General features: G+C 35.0%; 2 protein-coding genes across 5 annotated transcripts in view; one reads left to right on the forward strand and one right to left on the reverse strand.

Moving 5' to 3' along the window:
- The window catches only part of ATL1 (atlastin GTPase 1), a 107,406-nt gene extending 89,832 nt beyond the window's left edge, over positions 1-17,574 (forward strand). For all 3 annotated transcript variants that reach the window (XM_069091942.1, XM_069091941.1, XM_069091940.1), the window contains one exon: positions 17,303-17,574. In XM_069091942.1, coding sequence (XP_068948043.1) covers positions 17,303-17,413 — 111 coding nt within the window. In that variant the 3' untranslated portion in view covers positions 17,414-17,574. The remainder of the gene's footprint in view (positions 1-17,302) is intronic.
- A 1,236-nt stretch (positions 17,575-18,810) lies between these two features.
- The window catches only part of SAV1 (salvador family WW domain containing protein 1), a 101,384-nt gene continuing 93,559 nt past the window's right edge, over positions 18,811-26,635 (reverse strand). The window contains exon 5 of one of the 2 annotated variants that reach the window (XM_069091943.1): positions 18,811-20,388. In XM_069091943.1, the coding sequence (XP_068948044.1) occupies positions 20,187-20,388 (202 nt within the window). In that variant the 3' untranslated portion in view covers positions 18,811-20,186. The remainder of the gene's footprint in view (positions 20,389-26,635) is intronic. The other variant, XM_069091944.1, reaches the window with a different exon arrangement.

The following is a 26,635-nucleotide window of genomic DNA, read 5'->3' on the forward strand; positions in this document are numbered from 1 at the left end:
ACTCAGATGCCTTCCCACATCATCACTTTGCTTTTGTCACATGAAGAGTTGGTCTTTTTCATTAAAGGCACACATGAACTGAATCCGACTGAGACCATGTGTTGACAGGTGCTTCTTCCCTCCTTATATTCATATCATCCAGTTACCTTCTGCCACCATCACTTCATTCACCCTTATTTCACATGAAAAAAGTGGCCCTTTCTTGCCAAGACTCACCATTCTACATGCATCCTATTCCATCCAGTTTTTTCTATCAAATTGCCCCCTCTCTATCATCCATATCTTCTCAAACCTCCCATGGCTTTCCCTACCACTACCCATGCCCTCAGCTAACAAGAGGTCATTCACAAAGAGCTCTCCTTTCTCCCCTCCTCTTTTTGCACCACTAAGGTGCCTTATAATCTATTTCTTCCCCTTTACCCCTATCTCACATGAAGGGAGGTAGCTCTTCTTGCCAAGGTAAACTCCTCTCTATGTACAAGTGATTCCATTCTAATTTTCCAATAGATTCTTGTCCCTTCCCCCCATCAACCCCATTCTCTTCTCTTCACTTTCCCTCCCTACTAACTACTTCCCTACTGCTTGCAAACATGCCCATCCTGAAAAAAAAATGCTCACTTTGATCTGTCCTGCTGCCATCCTATATCTCTTCTCCTTTTTGTGCCTAGACTCCCTGAAAAGGCTGTCAACAGTCACTGCTATGCTGACTGGGTGCACCATTAAATTTTAATTTTCATTCCTCTTACTCTTTTAACTCTACAATCTAACTTCTAACCTCATCATGTGCGTAATGATCTCCTTATTCACCAAATGGCTTTTCCCTTTTTAATCTCTCCTTGGCCTTTTCACACTTTCAATAACCCTCTAATGCTCAATACTTTATTCTTTCTAAGATTTCAGGACACTACTCAATCATAAGATCTAACTACTCTTTCTCAGTCTCCTTTTCTGGATCTTAATACAGGTAGTGACTATTAATGGTGTCTGTTCCCCAGAGCTCAGTGCTGGGCCCTCTTCTCTTCTCTCTCTATACCATTTCATTTGGTGATTTCATTAGCTCATATGGATTTAAATATAACCTTTTTGTTGATTATTCTTAAATCTGCTTAAACAACCCTAACCTCCAGATTAGCATCTCCAACTATTTGCTAGACATGTTCCCATCTTTAACTCAACATGTCCAAAATTGAACTTATTATGTTTCCATCTAAACCCTCCCTTCTACTGAACTTCCCTATTCTTGTATAGGACCCCACCGTTGCCCTAGTCACCCAGACTCACCAACCTAATAGTTATCCTTGATTCATTCTCTCCCCCTATAAGTAATCTATTGCCAAGTGTGTTTGAGTTTACCTGCCTAACATTTCTCAGATATGCCCCCTTCTCTCCTCTGACTTCATTAACTCACTCATTCCATTATGCCATTATTCTGATGCAGGCCCTCATCATCTCATGCCTGGACTCTTATGGTAGCTTGATATTTAGTCTCGCTGCCTCAAAGCTCTTCCCACTCCTATTCCATTCTTCACTCAGCTGCCAAATTAATCCTCCTAAAGTATATAAGATCATCTCTTTGTCCTGTCTCTTTCACACACACACACACACACACACACACACACACACACATCAACATTCAATAAACTCTATAAGCTTCCTCTAAACTATGGGATCAAATATAAAATCTTCCAATAGTTAAAGCCCTCTCCCAACTTTTCCAGTCTTTTAACATGTTAACTCACATTCATATATTCTATGATACAGTTCTCCTTGCTGTTCTTCCAAAAGCCTATTCAATCTCCCAACTCTAGGAATTGAATTTTAATTTAACTTTTAAATTTAAATTTAATTTAATTAGCATGTACATTTTTAAGCATTTTTTAAAATGCTGACCTTCAAATTCTTTTCCTTGCTCCCTACCCTCCCCCTTCATTGAGAAGGCAGGTGATTTGCTATACACTATGCATGTGTGATCATGCAAAACATATTTCCATGTTAGGTTGTGAAAGAAAACACAGACAAAAAAAAACAAGAAAAATAAGCAATTTAAATAAAATGTTTCAATCTACAGTCAGACTATATCAGTTCTTTCTCTGGAAGTGGTCAGCATTTTTCATCATGAGTCTTATCTTAAGTCATTGTATTGCTGACAATAGCTAAGTCGCTAAGTCATTCATAATTGATCATCATAAAATATAGCTGTTACTATATACAATGTTCTCCTAGTTATGTTCGCTTCACTCTGTATGAGTTCATGTTTTTCTTTCCAGGTTTTTCTGAAAGCATCTTTGCTCATCATTTCTTATGTCACAATAGTATTCTTTTTTTTTTTTGAGGGGTGGGGGGACGGCAAGGCAATTGAGGTTAAGTGACTTGTCTGAGGTCACACAGCTGGTAAGTGTGTCAAGTGTCTGAGGCTAGATTTGAACTCAGGTTCTCCTAACTCCAGGGCCTGTGCTCTGTTCACTGTGCCACCTAGCTGCCCCCCACAATAGTATTCTATCACAATCATATACCACAACTTATTCAGTTATTCCCCAATTGATGGGCATCCCCTCCATTTTCAATTCTTTGCCACCACAAAAAGAGCTGCTATAAATATTTCTGTCCTTTTCTCTTTTTTATTTCTTCCTTTTTTTATCTCTTTGGGATACAAACCTAGTAATGGTATTGCTATGTCAAAGTTTTATAGCCCTTTGAGCATACTTCCAAATTGCTTTCCAGAATGAATAAGATCAGTCCACAACTCCACCAACAATGCATTAGTGGTCCAATTTTCCCACATCCCCTCCAACATTCATCATTTTCCCTTTCTGTCATAGTAACCAATCTGAAAGGTATGAGTGTGGTAGCTCAGAGTTGTTTTAATTTGCATGTCTCTAATCAATAGTGATTTAGAAAAAGTTTTTCATATGATTATAGATAGCTTTGATTTCTTCATCTGAAATAAAAACTGTCTGTTCATGTCACTTGACCATTTGTCAACTGAGAAATTATATGTATTCTTATAAATCTGACTCAATTCTCTATATATTTGAGAAACAAGGCTTTTATCAGAAAAACTTGCTGTAAACATTTCCCCCCAGTTTTCTGCTTTCCTTCTAATCTTGGCTGCATTGGTTTGGTATGTGCAAAACCTTTTCATATAATCAAAACTATGTTTTTTTATATCTAATAATGCTCTCTATCCCTTGTTTGGTGATAAATTCTTCTTATCCATAGATCTGACAGTCAAACTAGTCCATGTTCCCCTAATTAGTTTATGGTATTATCCTATATGTCTAAATTATGTACCCATTTTGATCTTATCTTGATATATGATGTGAGCTATTGATCCATATCTCATTTCTGTCAAACTGATTTTCAGTTTATCCAGGAGTTTTTGTCAAATAGTGAGTTCTTGTCCAAAAAGCCTGGATCTTTGGGTTTGTCAAATGCTAAATTGCTACAGTCATTTACTACTGTGTATTGTGTACCTAATCTATTCCACCAATACACCACCCTATTTCTTAATTAGTACAAGTTGTTTTGATGATTACTGCTTTGTAATAGTCTAAGATCTGGTATAGCTAATCCACTTTCCTTCACATTTTTTTCATTGATTCTCCTCAGGAGAATGTCACATTCTTGACCTTTTATTCTTCCAGATAAATTTGTCATTTTTTCTAGCTCTATAGTTATCTTAAATGGAATCTCCCTATCTCTTACTACTTTGTGAGTAATCTAAGAAATGCTGATGATTTATGTACATTTATTTTATATACTACAATTTTGCTAAACTTGTAATTATTCCAACTTTTTTAGTTGATTCTCTAGAATTCTCTTATGTATAGAAAATTCTTATTGGGAAAGCTTCTGGCTTATCACCATTACAGATGATGCTTACTAATGCTAAGTTTTAGATAGCCACCACTTACCATTTTAAGGGAAGCTCCAATCATTCCTATGCTTTCTATTATTTTTAAATAGGAATGAGTGTTGTATTTTGTCGAAAACTTTTTCTGCATCAACTGAGATAATCCTATAATTTCTGTGGTTTCGTTATTGATATGGTTAATTATGCTAAGTTTTTCTAATATTGAACCAGCCCTGCATTCCTGGAATAAATCCCACCTGGTCCTAGTGTATGAGGTTTGTCATAGATTACTGTGATTTCTTTGCTAGTATTTTATTTAAAATTTTTGCATCAATATTCATTAAGGAAATTGGTCTCTTATTTTCTTTCTCTGTTTTTAACCTTCCTGATTTAGGCATCAAAACCATATTTGTGCTGTAAAAGAAATTTAGTAGAATTCTGTCTTTGCCTATTTTTCTAAATACTTTATATAATTTTGAAACCAATTATTCTTTAAATGTTTGGTAGAATTCACTTGTGAATCCATCTGGTCTTTGTGATTTTTTCGAAGGTAGTTTGTTCAATTTCTTTTTCCAAGATAGGGTTATTTAGGTAGTCTATTTCATCTTTTGTAACCTAGGCAATTTATACTTTTGAAAATATTTATCCATTTCACTTAGATTGTCAACTTTACTGGCATGCAGTTGGGCAAAATAGCTCCTAATAATTGTTTTAATTTCATCTTTCTTGGTATTGAATTTATCTTTTTCATTTCATTCATACAGGTAATCTGGTTTTCTTCTTCCATTAAACCAAATTAACCAAAGGTTAATTGATTTTATTGTGTTTTTTTTTTTCCACAAAACCAGCTTCTGGTTTTATTTTCAATGGTTCTCTTGCAGTTTTATTAATCTTTTTATTTTCAGGATTTCCAACTTGGTATTTAATTGGGGATTCTTAACTTACTATTTTTCTAATTTTTTTAGCTGCATACTCAATTCATTGATCTGTTCTTTCTCAATTTTATTGATGTAAGCATTTAGAGATGTAAAATTTCCCCTAAATAATGCTTTGGTTGTATCCCATAAATTTTGACATGTCTCATTGTTATCATTCTCTTCCCATTCATTGTTTCTATGATTTGTTCTTTGACCCACTCATTCTTTAGGACTAGATTAGTTTCCAATTAGTTTTTCATCAATATTTACATGGCCTTTTACTGAATGTAATTTTATTGCATCATGATTGAAAAGGATGCACTATCATTTCTATTTTTCTGCATTTGGTTGTAAAGTTTTAATACATGGTTAGTTTCTCTGTAGGTGTCATGTACCACTGAGAAAAAGTTATATTCTTTTCTCTTCCCATTCCATTTTCTCCAGAGGTCAATCATATCTAAATTTTCTAAAATTCTCTTCATCTCCTTAATTTCTTTTTTGATTATTTGTTGTTAGATTTATCTAGTTCTGAGGGGAAAGTTTTATGGTTGAGTTCATCCCAATCACATTCACAGTTATGATTATTGTGTATTTCCTTTTATCTTCCTTTTCCCCCCTCTTTATCTTTTTCCATAATTTCAGTCTGCCCCACCTCAAAAGTGTCTTGCTTCTGACCAATGCCTCCTCCAATTCATCCTCCTTTCTATCAGATTCTCCCCTGCTCTTATGTCCTCCCCAACTACTTCCCTGTGTGGCAAGATAGATTTTTATATCCAAATGTGTGTGTACATTATTGCCTCTTTGAGTCAATTATGATGAGAGTAAGGTTCAAGTGCTGTTCATCCCTCTCTTTTTCCCTCCACTGTAAAAGCTCTCAAGCCTCTTATATCTACCTCTTTTCCCCTTCTCTCAGTGACTACCTCTTTTTCACCCTTTAATTATTTTTTATCTCATCCCATCATACTCAACTCTGTCTATATATACTCCTAAGTGCCCTAATAATGATAAAGTTCTTTAGAGTTAAAAGTATCATTTTTCCATGAAGGAATATTAACAGTTTAACCTTACTGAATCCCTTATGATTTCTCTTTCATATTTATATATTTAGGCATGAGTCTGGTATTTTAAAGTCAGATTTTTCTAGTTTGTTCTGGTCTTCTCATTAGGAATACTTGAAGTCCTCAATTTCGTAAAATATCCATTTTTTCCCTTGAAGGATTATACTCAATTTTGCCAGGTTAAGTGATTCTTGGTAGAAATCCTAGCTCCACTAATCTCTAGAATATCAAAGGAACTGTAATGAGAGAAGAGGAAAGGAAGAGGTAGAAAAGGGTAAATTATGGCATACAAAGAGGCATTAAAAACATATTAAAGTAGAAGGAAAGAAGAGAGAGAGATGAACATTTTATGAGCTTGACTCTCATTGGTTTTGGTTTAAGGAGGGAATAACATAATCACTTAAGTATAGGATTCTAACACAAAAAGACACAAAAATCTATTATAATAGAGGGAAAGAAGGGAGAGAGTAGAGCACTGTATGAGATTTACTCTCATTGGTTTTGATTCAAGGAGGGAATAACATACCTTGTTAAGTATCAAAATCTATTGTGCCATTCAGTTACTAGGAGGGGAAAGGGAAAAGAAGATGGGTGGTTGTTAGAAGGCAGGAAATAAGTAGTAAGGGGAAAGGGCAGGAAAAGGGAGGAGTTGATAGGGAGAGAATACTGAAGGAGGTGGTGGTCAAAAGGAAAACTCTTAAGGAGTTGAAGGAAGAAATAAAAGCATAAATGGGGAAAGGAATAGGATGAAGGGAAAGACACAGATAGCAATTATAACTGTGAATGGGATGAACTCCCCCATAAAACGGAGGCAGACAGTACAATGGATTAAAAACCATAATCCTACAATATGCTGTTTACAAGAAACATTTAAAACAGGGGGATATACATAGGGTAAAGATAACAGTCTGGAATAGAATATATTATGCTTCAGCTAAAGTAAAAAAAAAGCAGGGCTAACAATCCTTACCTCAGATAAAACAAAAGCAAAAATAGATGTAATTAAAAGAGATAAGGAAGGAAATTATATCTGACTAAAAGGCACCATTGACAATGAAGCAATATCATTACCAAAAGTATATGCACCAAGTGGTATAGCATCCAAATTCCAAGAGAAGAAGTTAAGGGAGTTAGAGGAAGAAATAGATAGCAAAACTATACTAGTGGGGGACCACAATCTCCCCCTCTCTAAACTTGATAAATCTGACTTCAAAATAAGCAAGAAAGGAGTTAAGGAGGTGAATAGACTGTTAAAGAAGGTAGATATGATAGACCTCTGGAGAAAACTCAATGGGGATAAGAAGGAATATACCTTCTTTGCAGCAGTATGTGGCACATACACCAAAATAGACCATGTACTAGGGCATAAAAACCTTACAATCCAGTGCAGAAAGGCAGAAATTGTAAATGCATCCTTTTCAGATCATGATGCAATAAAAATTATATGTAATAAAGGACCATGGAAAGACAGACTAAAAACTAATTGGAAACTAAATAATTTAATCCAAAAGAATGAATGGGTCAAACAAGAAATCATAGAAACAATCAGTAATTTCATTCAAGGGAATGACAATAATGAGACAATACACCAAAAGTTGTGGAAGGCAGAGAAAGCAGTTTAGGTGAAGTTTTATATCTCTGAATGCATAACATAAATAAAGTAGAGAAATGGAGATCAATAAATTAGACATGCAACTGAAAAAGCTAGAAAAAGAACAAATTGAAAATTCCCAATTAAATACTAAATTAGAAATACTGAAAACCAAAGGAGACATTAACAAAATTGAAATTAAGAAAACTATTCACCTAATAAATGAAAATAAGAGCTGTTATTCTACATTATTATAGCTGAATTCCACAATTCCTATGGGGAAAAAAAACAATAAAATTGATTGACCTTTAGTCAATTTGATAAAAAAAAAAAAAAGAAAACCAAATAACCAGTATCAAAAATTAAGTAATTTAACCTCCAATGGAGAGGAGATTAGAACAATTAGGAATTATTTTGCCCAGTTGTGTGCCCATAAATTTGATAATCTTAGTGAAATGGATGAATTTTCTGTCCTTTTTCCACTTGTATGATCTCTTTGGGATATAACCCTAGAAGTGGTATTGCTGAGTAAAAAGGGTATGAAATTGATAGCTCTTTGGGCATAATTCCAGATTGCTCTCCAGAAAGGCTGGATCAGTTCACAACTCTACCAGCAATGCATTAGTGTTCCAATTTGTCCACATCCACTCCAGCATTTGTCATTTTCCTGTTTTGTCATCTTAGCCAATCTGACAGGGGAGATGTGGTACCTCAGAGTTGTTTTGATTTGCAATTCTCTAATCATTAGTGATTTAGAGCATGTTTTCATATGCTTATTGATATCTTTAATTTCTTCCTCTGAAAACTGCCTGTTCATATCCTTTGACCATTTATCAATTGGGGAATGACTTGTATTCAAAGAGATTTGACTCAGTTCTCTGTATATTTTAGAAATTAGTCCTTTATCAGAGATATAGGTTATAAAAATTCTTTCCCAATTTCCCACCTCCCTCTTTATCTTGGTTACATTGGCTTTGCTTGTACAGAAGCTTTTCAATTTAATGTAATCAAAATTATTCATTTTGCATTTTATAATGCTCTTTAATTCTTATTTGGTCATAAAGTCTTTCTCTCTCCACAAATCTGGCAGGTAAACTATTCTTTGCTTTCTGAGACTGCTTACAGTATCAACCTTTATACCTAGATCATGCACCCATTTAGACTTGATTTTGGTATATGGTGTTAGATAATGGTCTATGCCCAGTTTCTGACATACTATATTCCAGTTTTCCCAGCAGTTTTTGTCAAATAGTGAGTTTTTATCACAAAAACTAGGGTCTTGGGGTTTATCAAACAGTAGATTACTATAGTCATTGACTGCTGAGTCTCATGTGCCCAATCTATTCCACTGATCCACTACTCTATTCCTCAGCCAGTACCAAGTAGTTTTGAAGACTGCTGCTTCATAATACTGATTAAAATCTGGTATAGCTAGTCGACCTTACCTAGCATTTCTTTTCATTAATTCCCTTGATATTCTGGACCATTTGTTCTTCCAAATGAATTTTGTTACTATTTTTTCTAGCTCTATAAAGTAGTTTTTTGGTAAATTAATTGGTATGGCACTAAATATAGAACTTAATTTAGGTAAAATTGTCATTTTTATTATTAGCTCGACCCAGCCACAAGCAATTGATATTTTTCCAATTAGTTAGATCTGACTTTATTTCTGTGAAAAGTGTTTTGTAGTTGTGATCATATAGGTCCTGGGTTTATTTTGGCAGGTAGATTCCCAAATATTTTATAATGTCTACAGTAACTTTAAATGGGATTTCTCTTTCTATCTCTTGCTGTTGAATTTCATTAGAAATATACAGGAATGCTGAGGATTTATGTGGGTTTATTTTATATCCTGCAACTTTGCCAAATTTATTTATTGTCTCAAGTAGTTTTTTACTTCATTCTCTAGTATTCTCTAAGTATATCATCATATCATCTGCAAAGAGTGATAGCTTAGTCTCATCTTTGCCTAATTTGATTCCTTTGATTGCTTTTTCTTCTCTAATTGCTACTGCTAACATTTCTAGTACCAGATTGAGTAAGAGGGGTGATAGTGGACACCCTTGTTTCACCCCTGATCTTACAGGAAATGCTTCTAGCTTATCCCCATTATATACTTGCTGATGGTTTTAAATAGATGCTACCTATTATTTTAAGAAAGGCTCCATTTATTCCTATTCTTTCTAGTGTTTTAATAGGAATGGATGTTGTATTTTGTCAAAAGCCTTTTCTGCATCTATTGAGATAATCATGTGGTTTCTGCTAGTTTTATCATTGGTATGACCAATTATACTGATGGTTTTCCTAATATGAAACCATCCTTGCATTCCTGGAATAAATCCTACCTGATCAGAGTGTATTATTCTTGAGATAAGTTGCTGTAGTCTTTTAGTTAATATTTTACTTAAAATTTTTGCATCTATATTCATGAGGGAGATTGGTCTATAATTTTCTTTCTGTTTTATCTCTTCCTGATTTAGGTATCAATACCATATTTGTGTTATAAAAAGAATTTGGTAGGACTTCACTAATTTTCCTAATTTCTTTCACTAATTTTCCTAATTTCTTTCACAATTTTTTTAATTGTAATATAATTACAATATAGTTTGTAGAGTATTGGAATCAATTGTTCTTTAAATGTTTGATAGAATTTGCTAGTAAATCCATCTGGCCCTGGAGATTTTTTTCCTAGGAAGTTCACTGATGGCTTGTTCAATTTCTTTTTCTGAGATGGGGTTATTTAAGTAATTTATTTCCTCTTCACTTAATCTGGGCAACTTGTATGTTTGTAAATATTCATCCATTTCCCTAAGATTGTCAAATTTATGTGCATACAATTGGGAAAAATAATTCCTAATTATTGTTTTGATTTCCTCTTCATTGAAGGTAGACTCACCCTTATCATTTTTGATACTCATAATTTGGTTTTCTTCTTCCTTTTTTTTTTATCATATTGACTATGGGTCTATCAATTTCTTTTTCATAAAACCAGCTCTTAGTTTTATTTATTAATTTAATAGTTTTCTTAATTACAACTTTATTAATATTTCCTTTGTTTTTCAGTATTTCTAATTTAGTATTTAATTTGGGATTTTCAATTTCTTCTTTTTCTACCTTTTTCAATTCCATGCCCAATTCATTGACCTCCCTTTTCTCTAATTTATTCATATATGTACTTAGGGATATAAGACTTCCCCTATGAACTGCCTTTACTGCATCCCACAAATTTTGGTATATTGTCTCATTATTGTCATTCTCTTGAATGAAATTAGTAATTGTTTCTATAATTTCTTGCTTGACTCATTCATTCTTTAAGATTAAATTGTTTAATTTCCAATTAGTTTTTAGTCTATCTTTCCATGGCCCTTTATTGCATAAAATTTTTATTGCATCATGATCTGAGAAGGATGCATTTAAAATTTCTGCCTTTCTGCACTGAATTGTGAGGTTTTTATGCCCTAGTACAAGGTCGATTTTTGAGTATGTGCCATGAACTCCTGAAAAGAAAGTATATGTCTTTTTTCCCCATTCAGTTTTCTCCAGAGATCTATCATATGTAGACTCTCTAAAATTCTACTTGCTTCCTTAACTTTTCTTGTTTATTTTGAGGTTGGATTTATCAAGTTCAGAGAGGGGGAGATTAAGGTCCCCCACTAGCATAGTTTTGCTATGTATCTATTCCTCTAATTCCCTTAACTTCTCCTCTAGGAATCTGGACGCTATACCACTTGGTGCATATATGTTAAGTAATGATATTGCTTCATTCTTGATGGTGCCTTTTAGCAGGATATAGTTTCCTTCCTTATCTCTTTTAATTAGATCTATTTTTGCTTTTGCTTTATCTGAGATAAGGATTGCTACCCCTGCTTTTTTTTACTTTAGCTGAGGCATAATATATTCTACTCCAGCCTTTTACCTTTACCCTGTGGGTATCCCTTTGTTTCAGATGTGTTTCTTGTAGATAGCATATTGTAGGATTATGGTTTTTAATCCATTCTGCTATCCACCTCTGTTTTATGGGAGAGTTCATCCCATTCACATTCACAGTAATGATGACTATCTGTCTCTTTCCCTCCATCCTATTCCCTCCCCTGTTGATGTTTTTGTTTCTTCCTTCTCCCTTCCCCTCCTTAAGGGTTTTCCTTTGGACCACCACCTCCCTCAGTGTTCCCTCTATTTGACCCCCTCCTTCTATACCTACCCTCTACCCTTAGTACTATTTCCCTCCCGTCTACTCCTCCCCTTTTCATCCCTCCCTTACTCTCCTACTCCCTATAGGACACAATAGATTTTTATCCTTATCAGAGTATGTTATTCCCCCTGTGACCCCAAACCAATGAGGAGTAAATTTCATACAGTGCTCTTCTCCCTCCTTCCTTTCCCTCTATTTAATGAGTTTTCATGTCTTTTCACATTAGAATCTTAAACTTAACTGATTATGTTGATCCCTCTTTGAACCAGAACCAGTGAGAATAATGTTCAAATGATGTTCCTCTCTTTCCTTCCCCTCTACTATAGTGTGTTTTTATGCCTCTTTGTATTGCATAATTTACCTTTTTCTGTCTCATCCTTTCCTTTTATCCCATTACAGTCCCTTTGACCCTCTTAATAAGGCTTTTTTTTTATCAGATTAGTTCATTTATACCCACACCCTCTATCTATGTATAACCTTTTTTAAAGGTCATGATAATCATATAAATTTCGATATTGAGAGTTATCAGTTTCTCATATAGGGATGTACACATTTTGCTCTTATTGCATCCCAAGTTATGTGCATGTGTGTGCATGGGTGTGCGTGTGTACATGTGTGTATGTGTGTGTGTGTTTTCCTTGTTTACCCTTCTATGTTTTTCTTGAGTCTTGGAATTGGAGATCAAATTTTCCATTGAGCTCTGGCTTTTTCATTAGGAAAGTCTGGAATTCCCTTATTTCATTTAATGACCACCTCCTTGCCTGAAAGATTATGCTCAATTTTGCAGGGTAGTTAATCCTTGGTTCCAGTCCTAGCTCTTTTGCCCTATGATCAAATTCCAATCCCTCCGATCTTTTAATGTAGAAGCTTTTAGATACTGTGTGATCCGGACTGTAGTTCCATGATATTTGAATTGTTTCTTTTTGGCTGCTTGCAGTATTTTCTTCTTAATCTTGTAATTTTGCAATTTGGCTACTATATTTCTTGGAGTTTTCAATTTGAGATGTCTTTCAGGAGGAGTCCGGTGAATTCTTCAGATAACTATTTTACCTTCTGATTCTAGGACTTCAGGACAGTTTTCTTTGACAGTCTCTTGGAGGATTTTGTCCAGGCTGCTTTTTTCATCATGGCTTTCCAGTAGACCAATAATTCTTAAGTTATCTCTCCTGGATCTGTTCTCTAGGTCACTTGTTTTTCCAGTGAGATATTTTACATTTTCTTCCAATTTTTCAGTCTTCATGTTCTGTTTGATTGACTCTTGGTGCATCATAGAGTCCTGAGCTTCAATTTGGCCGATTCTAATTTTTAGTGAATTATTCTCTTTGGTTACATTTTGAAGGTCCTTTTTTAGGGAGGTATTTTATCCAATTAGTTCACTATTTCTACTTTTTAAGGATTTGTTTTCTTCGGTGAGATTTTTTCCCAATTTGGTCACTGTAGATTTAAATTTGTCTTCTACTTCCCTAATTTGGCCTTTAAAATCTTTCTTGAGATCCTCCAAGAATGCTTTTTGGGCTTGGGCTTGAGACCAGTTCATATTTTCTGTGGTATCGTGTATGAGTATAGAGTCTATGTTGTCCTCTGTATTTGGTTGTTCTTGATCGCTATAATAAGCTCTAATCGATTTTCTTGCCTTCCCCTTCTCCTTCTCAGCTTCCTTCCTTCCCATTGTAAGTTCCTATTTCCTAATTCCTCAGGCTGGGAGCTAAGGGCCTGGTTGTTGACTTTGTGGCTGTAGCCTTTGGGTGTCTAGATTGAGGTCAATGCCAGGAGTCCCAGTGTTTCCCCTGAGTTATGCTGATGCTCACAGAGTACTCTGTGGAGAATGGGTGGTCTGGCCACTTCAGATTTCTGCCTCTATGCCCCTGGGCTACCACTCAGGAAGGCTTTTGCTGGTCAGGTGAAGTAGGGCTTGTTGGGACCCCTCCCCCTCTTCTCTTCAGATTCCTTGCTGCCTCAGTTACACCCCTTCTCAATGACTCCCAAGCCCGAAGCTACTTCCACTATCTCAGAATTTCACTCTGGGTGGGACACTTATCTCCAGGTTTTGTAGGTCAGGGAGGGGGTATTGGAGCAGCCACAGTTTACTTTGTCATCCTAGCCCCTGGAAAATCAGGCAGGTGATTTCTAAACTTCCATACTGGGTGCTGATAGCCCCAGGATAAGCTGCTATCTCTGCTGGGGGTCCCCAGCCCTCTCTTACCTGGCTCCAATGGATCCTCCTGTCCCATGGTGAGATGCTGGTGAGACTGCTGCGAATCACCCTTGGGGTGGGTGAGTCTGCTGGCTGGGGTGTCTTCGCTCTAGTCTTCTCTCTAGTCCAAGCTGCTGCAACTCCCATGTGCTCCGCGCTTCCCCTGCCCAGACCCACATGGGCACTTTCCTAGGCTGGATTCTGCCACACTGTCTCCCAGTGAATTCTAGCACTCCAAAATCCATTCAGATTCACTTTTTAAAGTTTAGAGATGGAATTCATGGAGGAGCTTGGAAAAGTTACTGCTTCCATTCCACCATCTTGGCTCCACCCCTCCTCCACAGACTAAGAAATTGAACAAGGCATCAATGAACTCCCTAGGAAAAAAATCTCCAGGGCCACATGGTTTTACAAGTGAATTCTATCAAACATTTAAAGAACAATTTATTCCAAGACTTTCTAAACTATTTGAGAAAATTGGAGAAGAAGGAGTCCTACCAAATTCTTTTTATGACACAAATATGGTACTGATAGCTAAATCTGGAAGGGCCAAAACAGAGAAAGAAAATTATAGACCAATTTCCCTCATGAATATAGATGCAAAAATTATTAAGTAAAATATCAGCAAAAAGACTACAGCAGCTTATCACAAGAATAATACACTTTAATCAGGTAGGATTTATTCCAGGAATGCAAGGATAGTTCAATATTAGGAAAACTATTAGAATAATCAATCATATCAACAACAAAACAAGTACAAACCATATGATCATCTCAATAGATGCATAAAAAGCCTTTGACAAAAAAGGCTATAAAAACTATTAAAAACTCTAGAAAGTATACAAATAAATGAAGTCTTCCTTAAAATAATAAGTAGCATCTCCCTAAAACTCCATCAACAAGTATTATATGTAATGGGGAAAACCTAGACACATTTCCAGTAAGATCAGGGATGAAACAAGGATGTCCACTATGACCCCTCTTAATCTGATACTAGAAATGTTAGCAGTAGCAATAAAAAAAGAAAAAGAAATTGAAGGAATCAAATTAGGTAAAGAGACTAAGCTATCACTCTTTGCAGATGAGATGATGATATACTTAGAGAATCCTAGAGAATCAAGTAAAAAGCTACTTGAGATAATAAATAAATTTAGCATAGTTGCAGTATATAAAATAAGCCCACATAAATCCTTGGCATTCCTATACATTTCTAATGAAGTTCAACAGCAAGAAATAGAAAGAGAAATTCCATTTAAAGTTACTGTAGACATTATAAAATATTTGGGAATATACCTGCCAAAACAAACCTAGGAACTATATGAACACAACTATGAAACCACTTTTCACACAAAGAAAGTCAGATCTAAATAACTGGAAAAACATCAGTTGCTCATGGCTAGGTCGAGCTAACATAATAAAAATGACAATTTTACCTAAAGTAATTTACCTATTTAGTGCCATACCAATAAATCTATCAGAAAATGATTTTATAGATCTAGAAAAAATGATAAAATTCATCTGGAAGAAGGAAACGTCCAGAATCTCAAGGGAACTAATGAAAAGAAATGCTAGGGAAGGTGTCCTAGCCATACCAGATTTTAAACTGTATTATAAAGCAGCAGTCATCAAAACTACTTGGTACTGGATGAGGAACAGAGTGGCCGAGGATCAGTGGAATAGATGAAGTACAAGAGACACAGCAGTCAATGACAACAATAATCTACTGTTTGACAAACCCAAAGACCCTAGCTTCTGGTATAAGAATTCACTATTTGAAAAAACTACTGGGAAAACTGGAATACAGTATGGCAGAAACTGGGCATAGACCATTATCTTACACCATATACCAAAATAAAATCTAAATGGGTGCATGATCTAGACATAAAGGCTGAGACTACAAGTAATCTGGGAGAGCAAGTAATAGTTTACCTGTCAGATTTATGGAGAAGAGAGTAATTTATGACCAAACAAGAGATAGAGAGCATTACAAAATGCAAAATGGATAATTTTTATTACATTAAATTGAAAAGTTTCTGTACAAATAAAGTTAATGTAACCAAGATTAGGAGAGAAGTGGAAAATTGGAAAAGAATTTTTATAACCTGATAAAGTTATATGATGAATCTGATAAAGGACTCATTTCTAAAATATACAGAGAATTGAGTCAAATTTATAAGAATGCATGTCATTCCCCAATTGATAAATGGTCAAAGGATATGAACAGGCAGTTTTCAGAGGAAGAGATTTAAAATCTCTATAAACATATGAAAAAGCTCTAAATCACTATTGATTAAAGAAATGCAAATCAAAACAACTCTGAGGTACCACACCTCACCAGTCAGATTGACTAACATGACAAAATAGGAAAATGATAAATGCTGGAGAGGATGTGGAAAAACTGGAACACTAATGCATTGTTGGTGGAGTTGTGAACTGATCCAACCATTCTGGAGAACAATTTGGAACTATGCCCAAAGGGCTATAAAAAAGTGCATACCCTTTGACCCAGCAATACCACTTCTAGGCTGTATCACAAAGAAAACATACAAGTGGGAGGAAGGCCTATTTGCACAAAAATATTTATAGCAGCTCTTTTTGTGATGGCAAAGAAGTGGAAATCAAGGGGATGCCCATCAATTGAGAAATGGCTAAACACTTTGCAGTATATAAATGTAATGGAATACTATTGTGCTATAAGAATTGAGGAGCATACGGACTTCATAATAACCTGGAGAGACTCACTGATGCTAAGTGAGAAGAGCAGAACCAGGAGAACTTTGTACATAATTACAGACACATCATATGTGTGATGACTAACTTTGATAGACTGGGCTCCTCTGAGCAATGAAAGGTTATAAGATAACTCTGAAAGACTCATGATGGAAAGGATCTCCACATCCAGAGAAAATGGAGTTTGAAAGCAGATTGAAGCAAACTACTTGCTCTCTCTTTTGTGTTAAGTTTAGTTTTGTTCTTTCTTTCTCGTTGTTCACTTCATTGGTTATAATTCTTCTTTACAACCTGACTAAAGCTTAACATGATGATATTTGTAGAGCCTATATCGGATTACATGCCGCGGGGGGTTGAGAGGAGGTAGGAGGGAGGAGAGGGAGGGGGAGGGGGAGAAAATTTGGAACTGAAGGGACTATAAAACTGAATGTTGTACACTAAAAGTAGATAAATTTAATAAAATTAAAACTGAAGAAAAAAAAGAACTTTTCATATTTAACCTCATGATAAAAAAAAACCTCACAAGATATATGATAGCTATCTTCAAATAAGGCTATTATGTGGATAAAGGATTCAGCCCCTTTTTATCTTGGGACAATAGGAACAAGTTACAAAGAGGACGCTTTTGGCTTCGTGTAAGGAATAACCTGATGATCGAGATACCCCAAAATGGAATGTTTAAGACACTAAGGAACAATTTTGAGATATAATTATGTTTTCCTAATAATATTAACCATACTTTTCAAGTTGCTCTTTTGTACTTCCAGGCTTTATATAAACTCTACAGTGCAGCATCAACCCACAGACATTTGTATCATCATGCTTTTCCTGCATCAAAATCAAACTCTACTGAAGAATCAAAACGCAAGAAAATGTAATTCACATTTTTAAAATAAGTGCATGAACATTTATCCACTAAGTCATCAGTTACATGCATCCATGTACATATTTTAAAGTATTTAAGACTAAAACAAAAGGATGAAAACTGTCTGTTTCCTTTTTAAGTATTTAATAAACAAATATAAGCATGGTTTCCCAATTTTTCTGTGATACATATCATAAGTTAATATTAAGATGTATTCTCTTATTTATTAATATGATACATGTGTTCCACTTGAATTTACTAGCTAATATTACTGGCTTATAATAAATTTAAATGTGTAGTTGTATTCCTACAAGTTTCTATATGCTAATTTGATTTCTGAAGAAATAAACTAAAAATCATTCATTTTAAGTATTTCTATATGCTAATTTGATTTCTGAAGAAATAAACTAAACATCATTCATTTAAGTATTTCTATATGCTAATTTGATTTCTGAAGAAATAAACTAAAAATCATTCATTTAAGTATTTATATAAGTATAGTATAGTAATTCAATGTTTGATACATACTATATCATCTTATATGTACTATGAAATCTTAATTATTTTTACACTTGATAGAACCTTTTCATTTGCTGTGTCAAAAACTAAAGATTTTTTCCTTTATCATGATTAAAGTAATGCTTCTATTTGTCATAAATGAACAAAAAATAATTTTGCATACATATTCAAAAGTTTCACTGTCCTGTATTCTTTTTTCCATTTAGAATATATAAAATGTATTTCTTACAAGTTTATTCTTTGACCAGGTTGAACTACTATTAAGGTTCACTTTCCTGAGAGATAAACTGATAAACTAGCGTAAAGTGATAATTTTAACTAGCAAGTTTAAACACAGACTTATAGAATAAACATGTAGAATTCTAAGGCACAAGTTAAACTTCCAAAGGAAATGAGCATTTAGTACTCTCAATCAGACTTCATGTTACAAAAAGGGTCCTCTGAGGGAAAGCAAATTATACTCTAATGTTGCTTAGTTTCTTTAAAAAAAAAAAAAGGAAAGAAAAAAACCACTAATTTTAATTAGAACAATATGAGTGGAAAAAGAGAATTTGTCCACTATATAAGAATGAAAGAGGTTTAAAGTTTGTATGTCTAGTATGTACTGTCTACTATACATGGAAAACAATTGAAAAGTACAAAAGCATCATAATCTTCACTCTGTCAGTGATATTTCTGATTATTTCAACTACTCTCCCCTATTGCTTTACTATTAATTGAATTACATGAACCTCGGCAAACATAATTAAATTCCATAAAACTGTAATTAAGAAACTTATCATAAAATGAAAAATCTGTAAGCATTAATGATACTTTAATAATAGTACAGATTAACACTCTACTACATGGTATTATTAATGCAAAATATAAGTGATAAAACATACTCAAAAAAACTCAAAAATTTTAATTTTATTGACTTCTTGGGATTTTAAAGGAGATGTAACATGAAATCCTTGCAAGTATTGCACTAAACAAGATCCTAAATGTTTAGACAACTTATGGAACCAATGAAAAGCAATTCAGAAGAGAAGTTATATAACCTGAAAGATTTATTAAAAAAAAAAAACATAGAAAAATGTCAAATCATTTTGAAAAAAGTTTTCCTGCTGATCTTTAGCTTGACAGCTTAAATCAACCTATCGATATGCCAGGATATCATTCTACTGTGTGCTGACAAAAACGACCACAATGTCTACATTAAGCTAAGTTGTGTTTCTCCAACATTGTACTCAAATCAGTAAAAGTTATGGGGCTTAGAGTTCATCTAGTACAAGCCTGTCATTTTACAGATATGGAACTGAAGTCCATAGAAGTCAAATGTCATGTCAAAGGTCACACAGATAGCAAATTGCAAAGACAGGATTCACATTTAGGTCCTTTTTCCTGTCCATGACAATGTGTCCCAGAGGTAGGCTTGTGCCTTGGGACATTTAGTACTGTGAGATTGATTCAAGTCCTTCTCCCTCTTATGGTAAAGAATGTTTTTTGCAAGTGGACTAAAAATGTCTTTAAATAAAGCTTTCTTGAAGATTTTAAAGTAAAAGTGAAAAGTTCATTATGTGAAAGTTACATGTGACTCTCCCATTTTGACATGTTTTATACTATTACATAGTGTTTGAATTATCCATATCATTTCAGTTTAGTACATAAAGAAAGCTATAAACATCTATGTATGCATGTGCATGTGCATGCACGTGTGTGTGTGTATGTCAGACTTAACTTTTCCATAGGTGCTTCTCAGCTCTAAGAGACTACCAAATGATGATTTTGTGTTTAGTAATAGCTGGTAGTAACAATGTTCCTCATTACATATGTCTCCATTTACAAAATACATAAGGCAGTTTCCTAAACAATACAACTTTACGGGGTAGCTAGGTGGCACAGTGAATAGAGCACCAGCCCTGGAGTCAGGAGGAACTGAGTTCAAATCCGGCCTCAGACATTTAACACAAAAACTAGCCACGTTACCTTGGGCAAGTCATTTAACTAACCCAATTGCCTTCCCCCCAAAAAAACACAATACAACTTTTAAAAGGTAATTTTGGAATCAAGTGATCTCAACAATACCTGGTTCTCAAGGGAATAAGCTAACTTTATTTTTTTAATTAATAAAAGGATCTTTTTATTCTATAAACCAAATACATGTAGAATTACATTCAATAGTGCAATTATCAACAAAAAATGCTTTTCTTAGCCAAAAGTTTTTTAAAAAGTAAAAATATTTTAAAGTCATTATAAAACTTCACAAATTTTAATTAAAAATTAGCTTAAAAATTTTTGCCATGTTGCTGGGCATACCATTGCTGTCTCTGTTTGCGGTTTTCTAACTCTGTGAGAAGAGCTTCTCTATATGCTTCATACAATTTAACAATACGTTCCAGTTCTTTCATGAAGAGCAGCTTTAACATTCCTTGGTATGTATCGAGGTCAGCAAGCTGGAAGAGTTCCCATTTCAGAATATGGTCATATCTGTTTTAAAAACATAGACTATAATCAACATACATCCATTAAATTATAAAGACAGATTTTTTAATAACATGAATTAATCCATTTTTCCAACCAAAAAAATTACCCACAAGAACTACTAGCTCAGAAATATTGGTCACAATGTCAATCACAAAGTTAAGTTGTTCTTAAAAAAAGGTAATAACCGGGATGGCTAGGTGGCGCAGTGAACAGAGCACTGACCCTGGAGTCAGGAGGGCCTGAGTGCAAATCCAGCCTTAGACACTTAACACTTACTAGCCACATGACCTTGGGCAAGTCACTTAACCCCAATTGTCCTGCCCTCCCCCCTGCAAAAAGCAAAAAAAAAGGGGGGGGGGCAATCACTACATTTAGTACTACTTCACTTTGACTTAGGTTATAGAAGCACACATGTTTTCTTTAGGTTCTATCAGGAGATGGTCTGATATTTACATGTATCAGAAAAGCAGTGTGGCATGTTGGATAATGAGTTGGCCTCAGAGCCAGGAAAACCTGGGATCAATCTTGCCTCTGACACTTACTGGTCATGGGAACCCCTATAGGCACTTATGGTAGCTCCAATGGTGAAGGAAGGTAGTTAAATCAGGAAGATGGGAACCATTCTATTCAAGTCAGTATTAAGTACCTACAATGTACCAGGCACATTGTTCTAATCATTGGTGATATGACAAAAGCAAAACATTCTTTGCCTTCAAGGAAATTCTAAGCTAATTTTATTGCCCCATCAAGTATTTACTAAGCAACTACTTTATATATGGATACAGATACAGATACATATACACATATACATATACATATACATATACACATGTACCAGATATACAAAGACAAAAATGAAATAATTCCTACACTTAAGCTTATATTCTAACAGGGGAAACAATATGTTCACATATAGATATGTAGAGAACCTGCATATAGATATATAAAAAAGCTCAAAGAAAGCAGAAAAATTTTCTTAAAGACAGAAAATTAAAGCATAAAAAATTACACTATAGGTTGGTAAAAAGATGACTTACACAAATTAGTTGACAGTTTCAAGTTCATAAGGAAGGGTGTTCTTAGCACAATGTTTTTAAAAGTTACTCACTACTGAGATGAAAAAGTAATAAAAAAGAAAATAAAAACTTTAAATATTTGTCAAATTTTACATACAGTAACTCATGAGATGACCAAAACACCTTAATAAGAGCACAATACTAGAGAGAGATCAATGCAGGAATGTCTCAGAAATCCAAATGCAAGAGCCAGGAAGAACCCAGGGAAATCAAGGAGATGAGCTCCATAGCAAGGGAGAAAAGAACTGTGAAGTTCAGTGAGGGCGTGGGGGGTGGGAAGAAGCTGGACACTGTAGAAAAAAGGTCCTAAGCAGCATCTAGGTAACCCCAACCCAACTTAGCATCCAGGCAACCTGGTCCTAAACTACAAGAGGAAACAAAACCAAACAATTCCCTCTGAAGGAGGGACCTAGTTTTAGCCACCACCTTAAGGAACAATCAGGGCCTGCCCATACCACAGGCAACACAGGAACTTGACCCAAGCAAAGGCCACCCAACCTAGACACTAGGCTGATGAGATGAGCAAACTCACCAAATTCTCTAAAGAAATACATGAAAGATATATAAGGGGTAAACCTCAAAGAAGGGAGCAACCCCAAAAGTCCAAGTAGAGCCTCAGAAGGAAAAAAAAATTTCCTGGACACAAGGATAACAAGATATTTGGAAGAAATGAAATGAGATGGAGTCATAGTAAAGATCAAATAAAACTTAGCAGTAATTATAATGAAGAGATGAACTTGAAATATTATGTTCTAAAAGGCAAATAACAAAGCTTATAGCCAAGAATAATTCATCCAGCAAAACCTAAGATAATACGGTAAGGGAATAGAAAAGACTTCTGCTAAAATAGAGGATTTCCAGGTATTCCTAATGAAAACAAAGCTGAACACAGCTGAAGGGATTATGTGGGGATGAACTGTTAATAAAGCTAACAGAGAGACAAGAACTAAATATCTCCTTAGAACTACAGAAATATATGTAAGGGTCATCTAGAAACCCAAACACGACAGAGGGTTTAAGGCTGGCTTTGCTATTTTATGGTCCCAGTAGAAGAAAGAAATGGAAAGGAAAAGTGTTTATACTGGGATAGGAAAGATATAACAGAGGTACATAAAATGAAGAGTATTTAAATATGGAGAAAGTACAAGAGCGGAAAGGGTCTGCCATGAACCTCACTTTCATATGAACCTGAAAAGGAAAATTGAAGAAAATCACACACACACGCATGCATGCACACACAAGATCATTACACAGAAATACACTGAATGGGAGGAGAAGGGGTGCAAAAGAGCAGAAATAGCTAGTTTCATTTATAAAGCAAAATTCCTCTCTAATCATCTTCTTCACATTTGTAAAGAGAGGGTGAGAAGAAATGGAAAAAATAAGAAGACAGGATGGAAAAAAATACACAATTACTAATCCTAATCATAGAGAGAATGGGATAATCTTACCCATAAAATAGAAGATAAGAGCAGAATGCATTAGAAAACACAATCAAACAATATGCTGATACTTAAAACATAAAAATTCACATGGATGAATAATAAGAGGTTGCAGCAAAACTGATTGTTTCATTTGAACCCAAAGGTAGCAATGATAAATTCATAAGAAGCTACAGTAAATATAGACATGATAAAGAGATAAGCAGAGAACAGAGAGCAAATCAAGAACAATACTTGATAATCACTAAATAGTAAATTACCTAAATGAGAAAAGGAAAAGCGAAAAATCGAAAAAGTTAATCAAATTGCAGGGAGCAAGACTATAATAGTAGGAGACCTCAACAAACTTCCTTCAGACATAAGCAAATCTAAATAAACAAGGAAGATATTAAGGAATTGAATAGAATTTAAGAATAATAAGAGATACCAAGCACCTGGTAATTACTGATTAGGAGTTAAAGACAGTTTATACTTATACACAGCTTAAGTATTTAATATGAAGCCACATAAGAAATCATCATTCTTGTACATAACCAATAAAATCTACAAGAGATGGAACAAGAAATTGCAGTCAAAATAACTATGAAAGGTACAAAATATTGGGGAGTTTATCTACCAAGACACACTCAAGAACTATACAAATCTAATGATAAAATATACATTACAAAAGTACAGACAGACCCAAATAACTGGAGAAAAAACAGGTTGAGCCAATGTAATAAAATGACAATGTAACAAAATTATTTTCCTTATTCAGTGATATATCAATCAAACTACCAAAGGATTATTATTATTCATAATAATTAAATTAATTTCTTTTTTATAATATACATATTTTTGGTTTTCAACATTCATTTCCACAAAATTTTGAACTACATATTTTCTCCCTGTCTCAACCCTAGCCCCCACACCAAGATAGCAGGCCTACTGAATGCCATTTCCCCCAGTCTGTTCTCTCTTATATCCTCGCCCATGCCTCCCTAACTTTCTAGTAGGGCAAGATGGATTTTTATCTTTTAAGAATTTAAGAAAAATTAGAGAATTTTTTCTTTAAGAAATTCTTTTGCCTTTAAGAAAAAGGCACCCCAGTGCCTTTATATCTTATTTCCCAGTTGTATACAAAAACCATTTTTTTTAACATTTGTTTTTAAAACTTTGATTTCCAGATTCTTTCTCTTCTTCCCTCCTCACTCATCCCCACTGGGAAGACAAGCAATTCAATATAGGTTGTAAATGTGAAGTTAAGCAAAACAATTGCATAGCAGTTACATTTGGAAACACTAACTACATTTCCCTACATTCTATCCTGCTGCACAATTATTCTATTTTCCACTTTAACCCTATGCCTTTTCAAAAGTGTTTACTTCTAACTACCTTCTCCCCCAGTCTGCCCTCCCTTCTATCATCCCTCCTCTTATCCCCTTCCCCCCTACTTTTCTGTAGGGTAAGATACCCAATTGAGTGTGAATGTTATTCCCTCCTTCAGCAAAAGTCAATGAGAGTAAGGTTGACCTATTCCCTTTCACTTTCCTGCTCTTCCATTGTAACAGTTTTCTCTTGCCTTTTATATGAGATAATATACCATATTCTCTCTCTCCCTTTCTCCTCCCAATATATTCCTCTCTCACCTCTTAATTTTATTTTTTTAGATATCATCCCTTCATATTAAATTCATCCTGTGCCCTCTATGTATACATGTACACACATAAACACACACACTCACATACATATTTATACACACATACACCCTCCTGTACAGACATATGTGTGTATGTATACATATATATTCCCTTCAACTATCCTCATACTGAGAAGTCTCATGGATTACAATGATCATTTTTCCATGTAGGAATGTAAATAATTCAACTTTAAGAAGTTTATGATTTCTTTGTCCTGTTTACCTTCTCATTCTTCTCTTGCTTCTTGTATTTGAAAGTCAAATTTTCTGTTCAGATCTAGTTTTTTCATCAAGAATGCTTCAAAGTCCTCTATTTCATTGAATGACCATATTTTTCTCTTAAACATTATATTCAGTTTTGCAGGGTAGGTGATTCTTGGTTTTAATCCTAGCTCCTTTGACCAACAGAATATCATATTCCAAGTCCCTCGATCCCATAATGTAGAATCTGGCAGACCTTGTGTTATCCTAATTGTGTTTCCACAGTGCTCAAATTGCTTCTTCCTGACTGCTTGCAATGTTTTCTCCTTGACCTGGGAACTCTGAAATTTCAGTATAAAATATTCCTAGGAGTTTTCTTTTTGAGATTTTTTTCAAGAAGAGATCAATGAATTCTTTCTATTTGAATTTTGCCCTATGGTTCTAGAATATCAGGGCAATTTTCCTTGAGAATTTCTTGAAGGATGATGTCTAGGCTATTTTTTTTTTTTAAGCAATTGGGGTTAAGTAACTTGCTCAAGGTTACACGGCCAGTTATTATTTCTGGGTGTGGTGCTGAGTATCTGAGCCCGGATTTGATCCAGGTCATCCCAACACTGGAGCCGGTGCTCTTACTCGCTGAGCCACCTGGCCGCCCCCAAGCAATTGGGGTTAAGTAACTTGCTCAAGGTTACACGGCCAGGTGTTTCTGGGTGGGTGCTAAGTGTCTGAGCCCGGAATTCGATCTCCAGGTCTTCTCAACACTGGAGCTCATGCTCTTACTCGCTATGCTACCTGGCCGCCCCTATCATGGCTTTCAGGTAGTCCAATAATTTTTAAATTATCTCCCCTGGATCTATTTTCTAAGTCAGTGGTTTTTCCAATGAGATATTTCATATTGCCTTCTATTTTTTCATTTGTTTGGATCTGTTTAATAGTATCTTGATTTCTCATAAAGTCTTTAGCTTCCATTTGCTCCAATCTAATTCTGAAGGAATTAATCCCTTCAGTGAGCTTTTGAGATATTTTTTCCATCTGGCAAATTGTGCTTTTTAAGACATTCTTCTCCTCATTGGCTTTTTGAGCTTCTTTTGACATTTGAGTTAGTCTATTTCTTAAGGTGTTATTTTCTTCAGTATTTTTGGCGGTCTCTTTTAGCAGGCTGTTGACTCTCTTTTCATGATTTTCTTGCATCATTCTCATTTCTCTTTCCAATTTTTCCTTCATGTCTCTTACTTGATTTTCAAAATCCTTCTTGAGCTCCTCCATGGACTGCTATCAGTTCATATTTTTCTTGGAGTCTTTTGATATAGGAGTTTTGACTTTTTGTCTTCTTCTGATTCCATGTTTTGATTCTCTTTGTTCCCCCCAAAATATTCTATAGTCTGATTGTGTTTCCTCTGTTTGCTCATTTTGCTAGCCAATTACTTGACTCTTGAGCTCTTTGTCATGGTGGAACTCTGCTTCCAGAGTGGAGAGAGCTGTGTCCCAAATTTCTGGGGTGTTTGCAGCTGTTGTCAGAGTTATGAGGAAGGCACCCTCTCTAAAGCTACCACAAGCTCTGGTATACTAGTGTTCCTCATCCCAGGACCACCACCCAAGACTGCAACCCAGATCCAAGCAGGTCAAAGCAAAACTGATTACCCTCTGAATGGTTGCTTGGTCCCCCTATAATCTGCAGGCCAGGAACTCCGGAGGCATCCACATGGGAGCTCTGGAGGCATCCATGTGGCAGCAGCTCCAGCCGCTGTACCTCTGCTACCTCTTGCCCTGGGGCCAGGGGCCAGACAATGCTCTTCTATCACCCAGTTCCAACAGAGTTCCTGTAAGGGTTATGGGATTTAAAGATCTTCCAT

The sequence above is a fragment of the Petaurus breviceps genome, unplaced genomic scaffold (genome assembly GCF_028583685.1).
Source record: "Petaurus breviceps papuanus isolate PSGF00001 unplaced genomic scaffold, PetGlider_PUasm1.0 189, whole genome shotgun sequence".
NCBI lineage: Eukaryota > Metazoa > Chordata > Mammalia > Diprotodontia > Petauridae > Petaurus > Petaurus breviceps.